The 18232-nt window shown below is 53.6% G+C and overlaps 1 protein-coding gene across 3 annotated transcripts in view; it reads left to right on the forward strand.

Annotated features, from left to right (window-relative positions):
* Positions 1-7721: 7721 nt before the first annotated feature.
* BRF1 (BRF1 general transcription factor IIIB subunit) overlaps positions 7722-18232 on the forward strand; it is a 71914-nt gene continuing 61403 nt past the window's right edge. For all 3 annotated transcript variants that reach the window (XM_082853677.1, XM_082853678.1, XM_082853679.1), the window contains exons 1-2: positions 7722-8047; positions 16437-16517. In XM_082853677.1, the coding sequence (XP_082709803.1) occupies positions 7864-8047; positions 16437-16517 (265 nt within the window). In that variant the 5' untranslated portion in view covers positions 7722-7863. The remainder of the gene's footprint in view (positions 8048-16436; positions 16518-18232) is intronic.

The raw sequence follows: 18232 nt of genomic DNA on the forward strand, positions 1-18232 counted from the left end.
GGTGTTCTGGGCCCTGAGTGTAAGGGGCGCCTTTGTAGTTACTTTTGTGTGTGTGTGTGTGTGCGGTATGCGGGCCTCTCACTGCTGTGGCCTCTCCCGTGGCGGAGCACAGGCTCCGGACGCGCAGGCTCAGCGGCCATGGCTCATGGGCCCAGCCGCTCCGCGGCATGTGGGATCTTCCCGGACTGGGGCACGAACCCGTGTCCCCTGCATCGGCAGGTGGACTCCCAACCACTGCGCCACCAGGGAAGCCCTGTAGTTACATTTTAATACTTTTCTGTGTTCCCCACAATGGAAATTGTGTCACAATAAGTCAGTACAAGAGTTAAATGTTGGAAAAGAAAACAACAAGGCCCTAACACAGAAATCAACAGAGGACATTCCCGGGTAATTCACAAAAGCTGGAACACCATGGTGGCAGCGCCCATGAATCAATGTTCGACCTCAGTGCTGTTCAGATTAACATAGGAATGATGTCCGGTTTTCCTTAGAATTTTCTTTGTTTTTCTGATGTTTTACAATTAGCAAACATGTTTTTGATGCTTGAAAGCAACATTATTTCTCAAGCAGAAGAAAAAAAGTCTGACCAGTGGAGGGTGGGCCCCGAATGCCAGGCTTTGTGCAGTTTTAAGCAAAAAGAGACCTGAGTGACACAGCATTTTTCAAATATTGGTGTTGGTCGCGTGGCACATGGGACAGGGACATCTGGGGCACCCGGGGTGCACTGCCACTGCTGGGGGTGGGCCTAGCTGGCTGCTGAGAGCCACGGGTAGGTGGGCCTGGGAACAACCTGGTGGTCGTTCGAACGACCTTGGGTTTGGGGCAGAGGGGAAGAGAGGAGTAAAAACCAGCTCAGGCTTGGAATCTGATAGTCTCCCAGGAGAACGAGCAAAATTCCTGAGGGGGAGATGCAGTACAGAAAGCAAAACAAACACACAAAGGAAAAAACGGGAGAGTGTCTGGGATGCAGAACTGTCAGGTGGGGAGCCTGGCCCTGTGTTGTACGCTGCAAAGGGACACTGAATCACACAGACACAGCACATCTCCCAGGAAACTTCAGGCACTGCGAACTAGTCAGAGTCCCCTGACAGGTCTGTCAAGGGGTAACTTTAGCTGGGATGGGGAGGAATTCACTGGAGGCCCAGAGAGTGGCACATTCACCCCAAGGGCCACCTGCATGACGTGGAGGGCGGGCATGAGCTCTGCGTGGCCAAGCCAGCCCAGAGGAGAGCGCGTGCAGGGTGGTCCTCGTCCAAGGAGGAAAACTTACCCATCCAGCGAATAACTAGTAGGTGTCTTCCCCTTTGGGGAAGATTATGTGTTTGTACGTAATATTAAATTTTGCAGTAGGCTGGAGGTTTGCAAAAACAGGTTCATCTAAAAAAAAAAAAGCAAAAAAATAACCCCAGCTATTCTACTAACATTGCATGCTGATTTCTCTCATCCAGTATGACCCTGGCGCAGGGGCTGTGTCACCGCTGTGCTGTCCTCTCCCCAGGTCCTTTCCTTCTTGGGACATATATTGGAGTCACGGAGGTCAGCCAGGGCTTGGAGACATGAGGACATCCAGGGGACCCTGGGCTTTGACCTTGGGGTACACTCCCCAAGGAGGCCTGGTGTGGCATTCCTCTCTCAGATCATCTGGACCCGGAGCATGCACCTGAAGGGGGCCCTCAGTGTGGCCCCAGGAACAGTCAGGGGAGGCGACACCTTGGCTGTAGGCGGCCTCAGAGCCGGAGAACCTAGCACCCACGCGTCCTTAGATTCTTCGTTTGTGCCAAGTCCAGTCCTTAATACCTTGGTCTTGATGACCGTCTTGCACTGGTGAGAATGGGGTGCTTCCAGCCTTGCTAAACTGTACGCGGCTGGCCGTTGCTCTCCCTGGCCCATCTCGGCACATCCCCAGGTGAAGGTCCTCCCGACAGTCGAGGAGACACCTTCTCTGAGCAGATGGAACCAGGAAAGCCTCTATCCCCGAAAGGCAGCAGCCGCAGCCACACCCCTCCTCCCAGGGAGGCTCACTGTACCTGCGGACGTTCCAGATGTCTGGAGTCCAGGAGCTGTCCGGTGGCCGCAGAATTCAGGCATGGAAGGAGCTGTAGAAAGGGGTCAGGCCCCTGTCACCCCGTCCACGGGAGGAACCAGAGAGATGCAGGTGGGGCAGGTGGCCAGCTACACCAGGGCCCCCTCTCACCCCTGGTGGAGGCGGGAGCCTGTGACCCACTGTGCGTCGGCCCAGGAGGTGGGACACGAGGGCGCCGGCCCATGGCTTCTGTGGCGGAAGATGGACTGCACCCCTCCTCAGTGGCACGTGATGAGGGTGGGCAGAACAGACAGAGACAGGAGCCTGCGTTCTGGGTGGTCTGCGATCGTCACTGCAGTCTGTGGCACATACGCCATTTCCCCTGCTCTGCCCCCGCCAATGCTGGATGGAGATGCCATGACCTCTGCTATGCAGACGAGGAGACAGAAGCTTGGAGACCTCGCCCACGGGCACTGAGCTGCTGATTTTCAGGTGCGGTGATGGAAGCTTGCGTGCCCAGCCCGGTCCTCTCACCTGTGCTGACCGCCACACTGTGGGGAAGTGTTGTAAATGTGTTACCGACCAGGGTTCTTGCCCTCCTTAGTCGATAGAAATTGATCAGAGGCCAGACAAGAAATTCACGCAAGGCTTTACTGGGGCCCCTGCTACAGCAGGGGAGAGGGAGAAGTACCAGGCCCCCTTACTTGCTCCCCGACGTAGGGCAAGCTGGTTCCTTCTAACGGGTAAGGATAGGGGCGTGTCCCGGGGTCAGGCTGCAGGGGTGGCTGAGGTAGTTTGCCTACCCTTGGGCGGTGCTGTGTGCAGCAGGCATGCGCAGTACCCTGCTTTTGCTCTGGGCTCTTCAGAAGCATCAGCTGGGCTTTTTGGTCTTTTTGTATCTTGTTGTCCATAATTTGCCCCAGCTGTTTGCATGCACGCATTTATTTTCAGTTCCTTATAGTTTCTTTGTATTTCGTTGCCGGAGGAGAGGTGTGTCCAGGTGCAAGCCCTGCAGCAAAGGGTCCCAGGTCCCAGCCCATCTCAAATGTACCCGAGATGTGTTTTAATCAGGTGTGGTAAGGTGACAGACACAGAGACAACTGCCTTTGAAAGAAGGTGCCTGAAAAGCAGGAAGGCAGAGAACGCTGCAAAGCCTGGAGTAAAGCTTGGAATCCTATCAGCGCCTGATTGCATCAAGGTATAGGTCGCCCCCACCTGTGTGACTCACCGAAGGAAAATAAATTCTCTCTGAATAACAAAAACATCTCCGAGCCTCACAGTTTTTCTTTACAACGATCATCATTTAGTCCAAAATTACCAGGTGTGCCAGGAAACGATTTCACATAAGCCAAGAAAAACGACAGACATAAATCCATAGGTCACCAATATTGGAATGATTAGAATGAACCTTAAAAGGTGATTAATATATTCAAGAAAATAAATTTTAAAAATGGAGAATTTCATCAGAGAATTGAAATCTAAAGAAAAATAATCATGAAAATTCTAGAACTGAAATATAAAATAGCTGAAATGAACAACAGAATAGATGGTTTCAAAAGCAGATTACACACAGCAGAAGAGAGGATTAGTGAAATGAAAATTATGTAAGTAGAAAATACCCAGATGGAAACAAGGAGGGGAGAAAAGAATTTAAAATACAGAGTATAGTATGAGGAACGTGAGCAACAGAATAGATGGTTTTAAAAGCAGATTACACAGAGCAGAAGAGAGGATTGGTGAAATGGAAATTACATAAGTAGAAAATACCCAGATGGAAACAAGAAGGGGAAAAAAAAATGTGTCAAAATACAGAGGCATATAGGACATAGCAAAAATCTAACATGGGTGTAATTGGATCCTAGAAAGAGATTTAAAAATTTTAAAAGCATCCAGGAAAAAAATTGTAGCTTAACTTCAAAGTGCAACAAAACAGATAAAAAACAGACTTTTTCAACAGAAATGATGCAAAGAAGACCATGGAATGAGCCTTGAAATTGCTGAAGGGAAATGACTGACAGCTTCCAATTCTATCTTGGTTGCCGGCAGCGTGGCCACTCCCGCAGGGCCCTGTCCCCTCTCCAGCTGCTCAGCTGCTCCCACCTGCGTCCCACCACCGAGGGCAGCGGCCAGGCTGCAGGGTCCCTCGTGCACTCTACACTCGTCAAGCCCCACACACCCTCTCATATTCCCACCTCGGGCATCCACACTGAGGATTCCAGCAGCTGGGCAGGTTCCCAGCCAGGGCGAGGGGCGGGCTCCCTCCTCCAGGCGCCCCCATGTCTCCTCACAAGACCCCGGGGTCGACCCCCCACCCCTCTCCCCGAGGGATGGGGAGGAGAAAAGCCACCTGCCCCCAGGACTCCCTGCAAGGCAGGCAGGTGTCTCTCCAGCACCGCCACCCCCACCCCCCAGGCCTGCAGCCTGCACCTCGGCCTCGGGAGGGAGGCGCCCTCCAGCCTGGTGCTCCAGGTGGGGCCTGGGAGCCCACTGCTCTGACTCGGGGCCCAGATGGCTGGGGAGCCCCGCCCCATGCCCGGGCAGCCTCTCCTCCTTCCCTCTATCGGGTGACAGGTGTGGGAGGGAGACAGCCGTCCAGCGTCCTCCGCATCTGCTCGTCCGGGGCTGGCCTGGCTCTCTGTTCTGGACACTTCCCTCCTCTGTGTGGGTCGTGAGGCACTCTCGGGGCTCCCGGACCCCAGGTCTCTCCCGCGCTGGCTGCAGTGGGGTCCCCGCGCTGTTCCCCCTCCCTCGGAAGCCTGCAGGGGTCTGGGCACCCAGGGTGGCGCTGGACGTCTGGTGCCCCGTGTGTGTGTCAGGTCGGGTCAGGGGGGCGGCCGGTGGCGCTTTTAAACATGTTCCGGGTCCTCCTCCCTCGGGTGTGGTGGGTAGGACGCCCAGGTGGAGCTGGTGCAGCGATGGCACTGGCAGGTCGGTCAGCCAAGCCTCGCATCTCCTGTCCTGCGGGTCCCGGCCCCCGGCGCCCCTGTGAGGACGCTGTGGGGGCTGCCGGGTGAGGCGTTCAGGCCCCACCAGGAGCCACGTGAGGGAGCTTGGAGGCAGAGCCCCTAGTTCCGGCCAAGTCTTCAGAGGACGCGGCCCTGGCCAACACTTTGGCCGTGACCTCGGGAGACCCCGGGCCAGAACTGTCCCACGAAGCCTCTCCCAGACCCCTGACCCACGGAAACTGTGAGATGATAAGTTTGTCATTTGAAGCCACGAACTTTTGTGGTTATTTGTTAGACAGCAATTGATAATGAGCATACAAAAAGTTGGCCAAAATGTGGAACAGTATTGAACTAGGAGACAGTAATTTCATGGGACAATTTTGGGGATCAGTTTGCCCATGTGTGGTGTGTTGAGCGTAGGAATACTCTGCGCTCCAGTGATGCCCCTTGGGGAACATCCATGTGTGCATGGGGGCACGAAGACAAGGGTCATCACTGCAGCAACCTCTGTTTCCTCAGCATGAGACCGGTGACCAAAATTCTGCTCTGTCCTTCCAACAAAAGACTATGTTGTCCCGACCATACATGCACTGTCTTCTAGCTTAACCGGCTCGACTGTCCACACCCTGCGGTGAGGGCGGCCACCTGCAGGGTGAGGCGATGATGAGCCACACATCAATGGGGCTCAGGGGCCAGGCACCCTCCCATCATGACAGAGATCCACTGCAGATTTACAATACCCTCTTGTATCTTATTCCAGGAGTCGTTGCAGTTCTGTTTCTAAGTTCAGCATTTCATGCCATTTGGGATTTATTTTTAGAACAGGGTGAGGTCGGGGCTCAATTTACCCTTTTCCTCCTCTAAACGGAAACCCCAGCCCCACTGAAAAGTCTGTCTTTTCCACAATGATTGAGGCCCCTAAATTTCCGTGTATAGTTGGGTTTGTTTCTGGACTCCTGGTTTTATTCCACTTGTCCCTGTACAAATACCTCGTGGTTTAATGGATGTAATTTGATATAATACTTTGATATACAGAAGGGCAATTTTCCTCTTCTTTTAGAATTTTCTTTTTTTTTTTAAATAAATTTATTTATGTATGGCTGCGTTGGGTCTTCGTTGCTGCGCATGGGCTTCCTCTAGTTGTGGTGAGCGGGGACTACTCTTCGTTGTGGTGCACGGGCTTCTCATTGCGGTGGCTTCTCTTGTTGCGGAGCACAGGCTCTAGGTGCGCAGGCTTCAGTAGTTGTGGCACACGGGCTCAGTAGCTGTGGCTCGCGGGCTCTAGAGCGCAGGCTCAGTAGTTGTGGTGCACGAGCTTAGTTGCTCCACGGCATGTGGGATCCTCCCGGACCAGGGTTCAAACCCGTTTTCCCTGCATTGGCAGGTGGATTCTTAACCACTGCGCCACCAGGAAAGTCCTTTTTAGAATTTTCTTGACTGTTCTTGTGCAGTATCTCTTCCAGATGACTTTAGGGTCAGCTTATCAAGTCACTTGAAAATCCTGTTGACATTTTGGTGGGGATTAAATCGACTTTACAAACTGACTCGTGAAGATTTTAAGTATTTACAACATTGCTTTCAAGTGGGAATAAGGCATTTTCTGATTCAGTTAGAGCTCCTGTCAATCCTACAGTCAAGGTTTAACGGTTTTTTTTTTTTTTTTTTTTTTTGCGGTATGCGGGCCTCTCCCTGCTGTGGCCTCTCCCGTCGCGGAGCACAGGCTCCGGACGCGCAGGGTCAGCGGCCATGGCTCACGGGCCCAGCCGCTCCGCGGCACGTGGGATCCTCCCGGACCGGGGCACGAACCCGCGTCCCCTGCATCGGCAGGCGGACTCTCAACCACTGCGCCACCAGGGAAGCCCGGTTTAACGGTTTTTGAAAAACGTGGTCTTGGGAGTTCCCCGTTGGCCTAGCGGTTAAAATTCTGGGCTTTCACTCCTGCGACCCGAGTTCGGTCCCTGTAACTGAAATGCCGCAAGCCGCGCGGCCAAAAAAAAAAAAAAAAAAAATGTCGTCTTGCACATTTCTTTTCAGGCTCGTTCCCGGGGACCGCATGGGTGTTCCGGCGACCGTGAATGGCATCTGAAGGTAACTGAGGGCGCGGGTGAGAGGGACACAGAAACGTGATGACACCGGTAACCACAGGTGGCACAAGTGACTGTCAGGGGGTGGGGAGACACGAGGGGGGGTCCACACAACAGGGAGCGGGGTTGCATGGGGGCGTAAGGGCACCGCCAGACGGAGCCCGCGGAGCCACTAAGAGCCGCGGAGCCTGCCCACAAGCCCGGAGGGAGGGGCGGGGGCGGGCGGGGGCGGGCGGTCCCGGGCGAGGGTCTCCACCCTCAACCTGCGCCAATCCTTCGCAGAGCTCTGCTTCTCCTACCCCGCCTGAGGCCCCGCCCACAACAAGGTACGCCCACAGTCCCTGGTCCCGCCCATAAGGCCCTCAGGTCCCGCCCACCACTCCCCTGCTCTCGCTCCTAAGGCCCCGCCCACAAGCCGCGGTCCCGCCCATCTAGCCCCGCCCCCGCAGGCCGCTCAGCCTTTCCTCCTGCTGCTGGCGCGCTGCCGTTGCGGACTGTAGGTCCCAAGTTCCGAGGCCTGGTGGCTGCGTCCTGGCCCGGAGGCCGCGGGTTCGAGTAGTCGCGTTTTCGCCGCGGCCCCGGAGCCCGTGCCCGTTCCGCGGGGCGCGACCGTGGCGGGCAGCGCCGTCCCGGCCCGCGCGGCGAATCTGCCGCTGCGAATCGGCGGGCTCGGCGGCGGCGGCCTCGCGAGAGTCTGGGCGGCGCGGACGCGGCTGCGGACGGGCCCGCGGACGGGCCCGGCGGACGCGCGGGCCGGCGGGCTGACTGGGGCCGGGACCGGCGGGCGGGGGCCCGGCCTGGAGCCGCCGGCATGACTGGCCGCGTGTGCCGCGGCTGCGGCGGCACCGACATCGAGCTGGACGCGGCGCGCGGCGACGCCGTGTGCACCGGCTGCGGCTCGGTGCTCGAGGACAACATCATCGTGTCCGAGGTGCAGTTCGTGGAGAACAGCGGCGGAGGCTCGTCGGCCGTGGGCCAGTTCGTGTCGCTGGACGGTGGGTCCCGGCGGGGCTGGCGAGGCGGAGGACCGGGTGGCCAGTGGCCTCCGTGCGTGTCCGGTTCTGGCTTTAGTAACGGAACTTACCGGAACAGGGGACAGGATGCGGCCTGGGGTCGGGGTCGTGGCCCATCCCCCTCAGCGCAGTCCCTTCGCTCCTTGGGGGGACAGTTGTTTGAATCTGGGGGTCGGGGACGTCAGCGCGTCCCCTCTCTCAGTCATCATAGTCGATCCAGCTCCTTTCGGGTTACGGTTGTATGAATTTAAACACATTTGGATTCGAGTAACACCACAGCGAGGATAGAGTTCCACAGCCCCACGCCTCCCCGCAGCGGCAGCTGCCCTCCGTCCCTGCAGTCTTGTTTTTCAGGAAGGCCGCGTAAATGGAACCAGCCCGTGGGCCACCTTCGGAGACTGGCATCTGTCCCTCAGCCCTGTGCCTTTGGGATTCGCCCAGGCTGTTGCGAGGATCTGGGCTCCTTCCTGTGCACGGCCCACGATTTGCTGAAGGACCTTTGGTTTGTTTCCAGTTGGGGGTGATTATGAATAGAGCTGCTAAAAACTTCGAGGATGGCTTCTTCCGTGGACATAGGTTTTCATTTCTCTAGGGTGGTTACCCAGGAGTGGATGGTAGCCGTATGTTTAACTTTATAACAAACCACCAAATGGATTTTCAATGTGGCTGGCACCGTTTTGCATTCTCACTAATTGCTTCACCAGAACTTGGTGTTGTCTCAGTATTTATATATATTTTGGGTGTGTTTTTAGTGTGTTGTGGTGCCTCATCTCCGTGTTGATGCATTTCCCTAATGCATAGTGATGTTAAACAGCATTTAATGTGCTTATTTGCCATCCCTTAATCCCGCTTGCTGAAATGTCTGTTCAAGTAGCCTTTTGCTCATTTTATATTCAGGTTGTTTGTTTCCTTACTGTTGAGTTTTGAGCATTCTTTAAATATTGTAGTTACAAGTCCTTTGTTAGATACGTGATTTGCAGAGCAGAAGTTTAAAATTTTGATTAAAAGTTTTAAAATTTGATGCAGTCCACTTTATTGATTTTTTTTCTTTCATGGATTGTACTTTTCTCCTGTTGCAGAGCATGGGCTCTAGGCACGCGGGCTCAGTAGTTGTGGATCGTGCGCTCTAGAGCACAGGCGCAGTAGTTGTGGCACATGGGCTTAGTTGCTTCGCAGCATGTGGGATCTTCCCAGACCAGGGCTCGAACCCGTGTCCGCTGCATTGGCAGGCAGATTCTTAACCAGTGCGCCACCAGGGAAGCCCCCAGTAGTAAGTCTTGAAATCAGATGTTGTGATTCCTCCAGCTTTGCTCTTCCTTTTCAGAATTGTTTTAGTTATCGTAGTTCCCTTCCCTTTTCATTCAATTTTAGAATAAGTTTGTGTATATTTACAAAAAATCTTGCTGGGGCTTTGACTGGAATTGCATTAAATCTCTTGATAAATTTGGAGAGATTTGACATTTTTACTATATTGTGTCTTCCAATCCATGAGCACAGATGTCTCTCCATTCATTAGGTTTCCTTTGATCTTCCATCATCGTTTGAAGTTTTCAGCATATAGCTCCTGTACATATTTTAGATGTTTACCTGAGACCCAAATAGAGCTGTTGTCAATAGTATTTTTCAGAAATTCAGTTTTCAGTTGTTCATGGCTGGCATATAGGAATACGGTTGATTTCTGCCATTGGCCTGTTTCCTGTGAGCTTGCTAAACTTATTAGTTCTAGGAGTATTTTTTTTTTTTTTTTTTTTTTTTTTTGGCGGTACGCAGGCCTCTCACTGTTGTGGCCTCTCCCGTTGCGGAGCACAAGCTCCGGACGCGCAGGCTCAGCGGCTATGGCTCACGGGCCCAGCCGCTCCGCGGCATGTGGGATCTTCCCGGACCGGGGCACGAACCCGTGTCCCCTGCATCGGCAGGCGGACTCTCAACCACTGCACCACCAGGGAAGCCCCTAGGAGTATTTTTAAAAATAGATTCCTTGGGATTCTTGATGTAGACAATCATATTATCTATAAATAGGGGCTGTTTTCTTTCTTTTGTTTCTGTTTCTTGCTTTTGAGCAGACATGCTTGCCTTCTTCCCAGTCTTAGAGGGAAGCATTCACTCTCCTCCCACGCAATATGATGTTAGCTATAGGGTTTTGGTACCTGTTCTTCATCAGTAAAGTTGAGGAAGTTCTCTTTCCACTCCTAGTTCGCTGAAAGTTTTTATCATGAGTGGATGATGAGTTTTGTTTTTCTTCCTTGGTCTGTCAGTGTGGCTGGTTTTTGAATGTTCAACGTGCTTTGCATTCCTAGGGTAAACCCAATTGATCACTGGGTATTATTCTTTGTATGTGTTGCTAAATTAGATTTGTTAGTATTTTGTTGGGGATTCTTACATTTATGTTCATGTGGTATATTAGTGTGCAATTTTCTTGTAATGTCTTTGTCTGGTTTTGATATCAAGGTAATGCGCCTCCTGGAATGAGTTGGGAAATGTTCCCTTCTCTTCCCGTTTTCTGGAAGGATTGTGTAGAATTGGTGTTATTTCTCCTTTGACTGTTTGGTGGAATCTACTAGTGTAGCTATCTGGGCCTGGAGGCTTCTTTTTCAGAAGTTCTTAATTACAGGTTCAGTTTCTTTAATAGTTGTAGGTTTTATTTATATTTCAGAGTGACTCTTTCATGTCGGGTGAGGTTGTCGTTTTGCGGCTTTGGGCCGTCTGATCTAAGCTGCTGAATTTGTGCGCGTGGAGCTGCTGGCGCTACTCCCTCATTCTTTGGGTGTCCGCAGGGTCTGTGGAGGCGCCTCGCCTTCCTTTCAGATATTGGGGTTTTGCATCTTTCTCTCTTTTCCCTTTGTTTCTCCTGCTGGAAGTTTATCAATTTTTTTGATCTTTCCAAAGAACCGGTTTGGGGTTTCATTGCTTTTTTTCTCCTGTTTTCTGCATGGCACACGTCTTTGTGTTCTTTCTTTTGTTGTTCTTTGTTTTTTTCGTCTTTGTGTCCTTCCTGAGCAACTTCCTGGGACTGCTGTGGCGGAGTCTCCCTGGCACTGTGTTTGCAGCTTTGTCACATGTTGCCAAACTGCCCCCTCAGTCATCCAAGACTTTGATGCCTGTTGGGAAGAGAGTAACAACGACAGTAAGAAGGAATAATCATAGTAGCCGACACTTAGGGTTTCCCATGGGAGGCACTGTGCTGAGTGCATCCCTTGTACCTGATGACAGCCTGTCCTCACTGCAGACGACAAAGCTGGGTGCAGAGGAGTCCTGGACGTGAGAGATGTGCTGCCACCTGTGGGCAGTGACGTTGGTCCCACGGCCTGTGAGCACAGGCTCAGAGCTGGGTGCCCTTTGGTGATGTGATTTAAAGGTGGTATGAACCCGGGCTGGCTCTGTCCGGTGGGCTCACTCTCTGGAGGGAAGCGCTGCAGGGGTTGTGGGTTCTCAGCTCCTGTGTAGAGGACGGAGAGGGAGGGGCGAGGGGCGCCGCCTCCTCCAGCAGCCCCTCCCTCCCCTGGGTGGATCCCTCCCAGACTCCTGGCCTCCTCCCTTCCCCATCACAACAGCAGCCGCCCTGGTAGTCGGCTCTGGCTGCTGTCAGCCTCCCTGGTGCGGAGTGTATGCCCAGCTGGCCCCCCAGCTCTTCCTTCGCTCCAGCCTCATCCTGGAAGCTGGGCCTTCTCTCTGGGGTGCCCTTGTGCAGGGCCCAGGGCCGCTGTCTTTCTTAAGCATTCTTGTTTACTCTTTGAGAAGGAGTGGTGGGTGGTTAGCTCCTCAGTTCACTTGAGAATATGTAAATTAGACGTCAGGGCCCTGTGGCCAGCGGCCCTGTCACCAGCTGGGTTTCTGACTGAGACCCAGGCCCAGGGTCCAGAGGTGAAGAATCCCAGTCCCCCTGGGTCCCCTGGTAGATGTTTGAGGACCGGCAAAGTGTGAGTCCAGCGTCCCAGGCTGGACTCGCAGAGTGGTGGCAGCTAGGGTGGTGCTGGGGACGTCTGGGCTGTGTCTTTCAGTTGATGGGCAGCTGGTGAGGGGATGGGCGTGGCTGAGAGAAGGGATGGATGTGAGGACTGCAGGATGGCAAGGTGGTGGGCAGAGCTGGGGCAGCTGGGCCTCTGCGGGCCTGAGGAGGGTCCTGCTGAGTCATGGGGGAAGGGCTCACCAGAGCGTCAAGGAGCTCAGGGGCAGAGTAGGGCTTCCTGGCACAGGCCCACGCCAGCATCCCGTCCCTGGTGTCGGTGCTGAAGGTCTCGAGGACAGCAGGTCTTTCCCCTGGGTGTCCCCTGCAGTTGTTGGTGCACAGTGAGCCCATGGGCCCCTCCCGGGAGCTGTACCTGCTGCTCCCCCAGGATGAAACCCAGAGGCAGAGGGAGCTCCTGCTTCCCTGGGTCCTTCCCTTCCTCTTCTGGGGTGCACCCCCATGGGTTCCATGACCACAGCTTTTAATCGCTGCAAACTTTGTCCCTGAAGTCAAGGTGTCTGTAAGTGCTAGTGTTCTTGTGGTTATGAGTAATGAGGTGCTTTCCATGCGTAAAACGATGAGGAAGGTTTGGTGCCCAGCTCTGGTGGGGGTGGAGCCTCTCTTGCTCGCTGGGGCAGCTCCCTGGGTCCTAAAGAACAGCAGACCCACCTGCCCTCTGCCTGGCTTGTGCCCTGCCCGGAGAGGGTTCTCTCGGGCACAGCCTACCAGGTGTCCTGGGCAAGCTCTGGTCCTGGAGTTTCAGAGGTTCTGCATCTCTGTTTCTATCTTGTGGCCCCTCAGAGCCCCACTGAGTCCCTGCGGGAAGGGACCTGCTCTCAGGAAATGGCCGAGTTTTGTCCTGGAGGCACTTGCGTGAGAGGAATGTTGTTCCTAAAATGTCATTTGCTGCTTTTATCACCTGCCATGCTGCATGCTGTGTGGTTTCCATAATCAGACTCTTAATCGTGACGAAACAGGCTCTTCAGTAGCTGTGTCTGGTTGACAGAAGTTTAGGCTGCCGCCACTGTTTAGCTGTTGATCACCGACCGCAGGAGGTCTGTGTCCAGCCACGGCCCCATGCCCGGGGCTCAATGTGGACTTGCTGAGTGTCTTTCGGGTGCCTTAGGGGAGTTATGCCAACGTCTGAGCTCAGGTCGAGGGGCCACTGGATTTCTCTTCCGTCCTGGAACCGCCCAGCTGGACCTGTGCAGTTGTCCCCCCTTAAAAGGAGTTTCACAGCAGTGACAGAAACCCCTCACTTTAAATAAAATGAATACAGACTTAGGAAAGGTTTTGCTTACCCATGTGGGAGGGATCCGTGAGTGAACTGGAGGACGGGGCTTTGTGCTGCTTTTCTGTTTGTGGTCTTGGGGTGTTGGTGTTGCTGGCTTTGTCCTCAGTGCTCAGAGTGGCCGAGAAGCACCCCCCACTCCCCCACCAAGTTGCAGGGGTCAGGCCTTTGCACCTTCTTGCTTTTGCAGCCACAGCTGGGAGGGGCACAGGTGCATCTGGGTGGAATTTCCGGCCCCTCCCCTGCTGTCCACAAGGGGGCAGTCTTGGCCCGGCTGTGCTGATAAGAACTGCAACTTCTACTTGTTAGATGTAGCTGGTTGTATCTTGTTTGTTACAGGATCTTGTTATAGAAAATACCAAATGTTTTTAGAAGTAGAGGGAATAATATGAAGGGCATCTGAAAGACAAGTACAGCGTGCATTGATGGTTTTGGTCAGAGGTGGTACTCAAGCTTTCTTTCACGCTTCAGGGGACCCTAGCCCCGTGGTGTTAGCTATTTGAGATTTGCTGAATAAGCACTTTTCATAGGCTCCACCACTGCTTTCCAGATGTTATCTACTGTAACCAAATCCCCAGTGGGTAGTATTTGTTGCATAAAAGAATATGCATCCATTTGGCAAGCAGGTTTTGACCTGCCCCCCCCTTCCCCCAGCTGGCCGGACCTAGTAAGGCACCTTCCTTGCCAGGACTTAGTCCCCGTTTCTCTTGGGAGCACATGCAGGACTGAGGCTACGTACAAGGGCCTTGGAGAGCACCAGGGTGGTGTGTGTGTATATGTGAGCATGTGTGAGTGTGCACGGGGGCAGGAAGCATCAGCTCCCAGAGCAGGTGGGGCCGGAGCAGCCCCAGGAAGCGTGACTGGGGCGTTGAGGAGAGACAGGGAAGGACAGCACCGCAGCAGGAAATAGAGGTCCTGGAAGTGCAGGGGGGAGCACCTGCAGAGAGTTCAGGGGGGGAGTGAGGGGAGAGGGTGAGGGAAGGGCGTGACCTCTCAGGGTCTTGCAGTGCCTTTAACGCTCACCCAGAACGAGGCTCTACTCTTACTCAGCAGCATCTTTGGGTGACCTGCCCTGGTCGCTTCCCATCTGTGTCTAAGCAGGGAGAGGTGGCTGGGAGGAAGGCCCCCCAGGGTCCTTGTGCCTGGAAGGTGGGGCTTCAGGGGATTTATACCCTTACGTTGTCCTTTTTCTAATGCAGCATTATTGTAATTGTTTGCTTAAAACACGAGCTGATTTCCGTTAAAACAATGTGGTGATTTTTTTTCCTTTTTCTCAAATAAAAGTTGGGCAGCACTGCACGCAGGTCAAAATGTGGCCGTCCTCGTCAGGGGGCTGAGGGGTTGTGGCCTTCTTCAGTGGTTCCTACGTCCAAAAGATCACAAATATAACAATCCTGAAGTGTATAAAAGCTGCCACAAAATAGGAGGGTACAAGATGCAGACCCCCAGTCTCAGGCCGGTGAGCCCCTGTCGGGCTTCTGCAGAGTCAGAGGTAACACTGGAGTGTTGGAGGCTCCTCATTTCTGGGCCGGGTGGACAGGTCTCCCCTGGGCCCTGCACTGCTCCTGGCCCTCTCCAGGCCCCCAGTGTGCCCTGCCTGGCCCTCTCCCTCCCTGCCCTCTATGGCCAGCTTCTTGAAGACACTAAGTTTGTGGCAACTTGTCAGGGCAGTGATAGAAAACCAACACACCCAGGGTGACAGCAAAACCTTCCCCAGGCACCGCCACCTGTCCCCAGGCTCCACATCCTATTGTGAGAGAGCCATGGGCTCCCTGCCAGTACCCACTGGGGCCGGCGCCTAGACCCCACCGTCGGACCACAGGAGTTGGTGGGGGACGCTGCCCAGCCCTGGGCCTCAGCCCCAGGGAGGCTGCTGAGGCGGGGACGCTGGGTGCTGGGGCCAGCAGCCAGCCAGCCCCCTGCTGTGCTCCCGGCTGCTTCCAGCTGCTCGTAGCCCACTAACTGCCCAGCCAGGCCTACTTGTTGCTCGTTTCAAAGTTTTCTTAGCCCATCTGATTTCTTTCTTTCCCAGCTGACCTTTAGAATCGTTTTGCTGAGATCTTTAAAGAATCTTGTTAGTGCTGGTTTGGGATTTGGTTGCAGTCACAGAGAAGCTGAAGGCCGACTTGTTCTCCGCTGTCTGTGCTGGTAGCCGGCCTATGGATGACCCAGAGGTCCCTGCTGGCCCCAGGAGGTGGGCCACGTGTTCTCCTCAGGGGCCTATTCTCAGACTTCAGTGATCTGGCTTCCCAGATCCCTGTCACTTCTGAGTTTCCATTTCATCCTCCAGCAGGCCCTGCACCCTTACCCCCCCCCCCACGTGGCTAACAGTGTGAGGTCGTGTTCCCTGACTTCAGGAGCCTCTAATCCTTTGCTCTGTACTTTGTAACAGACACACTGGCCTGTGGGATGCGCAGCGCTTCCCCGCTCCCCCGCCTGTGCCTGGCCGCCTGCGCCCCTCACTTAGGCGTGGCGCTCGTTTGAAGATCGCGCTTCAGCGCTGGGGTTTGTAAGTCTGGTGAACAATCTGGATGTCCACCTGGCTGTCTTCACAGGGTATCAGGGCAGAAGTCCCCGCCCTGAAGCCTTGCAGAGTGGAGCACGTGAGACGTCCTGGGGGGGCTTGCCGTTGGTGGGAGGTTCAGAACAGAGCGCCCGTAGGTGCAGCTATAGCTACACGTTGGGTTCCAGGGCTTCCTAGGTTGCTGCTCTGTGGGCGGGCAGCACACAGATGGGTACAGGTGCGAGCGTCTCCTGCAGACTGGCTCCTGCCCTCCCCCCCACCCCCCCGGGAGATGGATGCGATAATAAATGTGAATTGGCTGGCCCACGGCCTGCAGAGGGCCAAGGTGAGGGGCTGGGCTGGGCCGGGCCAGGCCTGGGCCGTAGTTGGGAGAGCTGTGTGACAGTCTCTTCTGGGACATGGTTAGAGAATGCAGATGGGCATGGTCCACGCCCTCGGCTCCAGGTCAAGGCCACGACCCTGTCAGCAGGGCAGAGGTGTGAGTGGTGCAGTGAGATGCTCGCTGCTGCCTGCTGCTCTGAGTCTTGCTCCAGAGGCACTGATGCACGAAAGGGCTGTTGACACAGATCTCTGCCCAGTGTCGGTTCATGAGTCTGATTTGTGTCTCCAGGTGCTGGCAAAACCCCGACCCTGGGCGGCGGCTTCCACGTGAACCTGGGAAAGGAGTCAAGAGCACAGACCCTGCAGAACGGTATTTCCCGCCGTGGGTGCTGCTGGAAGAGGGTGGGCTCCTGAGGTGGGACAGGGACGTGGGATGAAGGATAAGAGTGACAGCCTGCCGTGACCCCCCGCATCCTTGTCACCAAGCCAGTGCAGGCCCCACTTTTGGGAGGACTTGTTGGCGGAGTCCCCTCCCCGGGTCGTCAGGACCCTGCCTGGGTGCCCTGCAGTGCCCTGGGCCTCCTGTAGGGGCTCTTTGCCAGGGCTACTCTGAGATCTCTGGACCCTAACGGGCCCACACCTGTTTGTTACAGTTTCAGTCGCGATAAGCACAGGAAAAACAAATTTATAGCAGTTTGATGTGTGGTGCCACTTTTGTTGTATTTTGTAACCATCCCAGTCCACAACAGATTGGAGAAATGTCTGTTCAAACCTTGGCCTGGGGGCTTCCCTGGTGGCGCAGTGGTTGCGAGTCCACCTGCTGATGCAGGGGACGCGGGTTCGTGCCCCGGTCCGAGAGGATCCCACATGCCGCGGAGCGGCTGGGCCCGTGAGCCATGGCCGCTGAGCCTGCGCGTCCGGAGCCTGTGCCCCGCAACGGGAGAGGCCACAGCAGTGAGAGGCCCAAGTGCCGCTAAAAAAAAAAAACAAAACAAACCTTGGCCTGTTTTTAATTGGGTTATTTGTCTTCTTATTGAATCGTAAAAATTCTTTATGTGTTTTAGATACAAGTCTCTCTTATCAGTTACATGACGTGCAGAAAATTTTCACCCGTTCTGTGGGTTTCTTCACTCTCTTGGTGGTATGCTTTGAAGCACAAAGGTTTTCAATTTTGATGATGTGCGGTTTATTTACTCCTTTGTTGCCTGTGCTTTTTGTGTCGTAAGAAAGGTTGCCTGATTCAATCCAAATCACAAAGGTTTATGCTTATGTTTCCTTCTGAGTGTTGTGGTTTTAGCTCTTAGGTTGAGGTTTTGATCCCCTCTTAGTTTTTGTGTCTAGTGTAAGGTAAGGGCCCTACTTCACTCTGTTGCATGTGGATATCCAGCTTTCTCAGCATCATTTGCTGAACAGACTGTATTCAGTTGGCACCCTTGTCAAAAGTCAGTGACCGTAAACGTGAGGGTTTGGATTCTCACCTCTGTTCCATTGGCCTGTGTCTGTCCTTTTGCTAGTATCACACTGTTTTGGTTATTGCATCTTTGTAGCAAGTTCTGAAATCAGGAAGTGTGAGTCCTCCCAATTTGTTCTTCATTTTTAACATTGTTTTGTTGACTATTCTGAGTCCCTTGAATTTACATATGAATTTTAGGTTCAGTTTGTCAGTTTCTGCAAAGCAGCCAACTGGGATTCTGATAGGGATTTACATTGACTCTGTAGACCAATTCGGGGAGTATTGCTGTCTTAACAAGATGAAGTCTTCTGAGACCTGAACGTGGAATGTCTTTCCATTGATTTAGGTCTTCCATAATTTGTTTCAACAATTTTTATGGTTTTCAGAGTATAAGTTGTACATTTCTTTGCTAAATTTATTCCTAAATATTTTATTCTTTTTGACTATTGTAAATTGAATTGCTCTTTAAATTTCATTTTTTGGTTGTTTGTTGCCAGTGTATAGAAATATGAGAGGTATTTGTATATTGATCTTGTATCCTGCAGCCCTTGAAAAACCCACATATTATAATAGTTTTTTTAGCGGATTCCTGAGAATTTTCTATATATAAGATCACGACATCTGAAAATAGA

The sequence above is a fragment of the Leucopleurus acutus genome (genome assembly GCF_964270905.1).
Source record: "Leucopleurus acutus genome assembly, chromosome: 1".
NCBI lineage: Eukaryota > Metazoa > Chordata > Mammalia > Artiodactyla > Delphinidae > Leucopleurus > Leucopleurus acutus.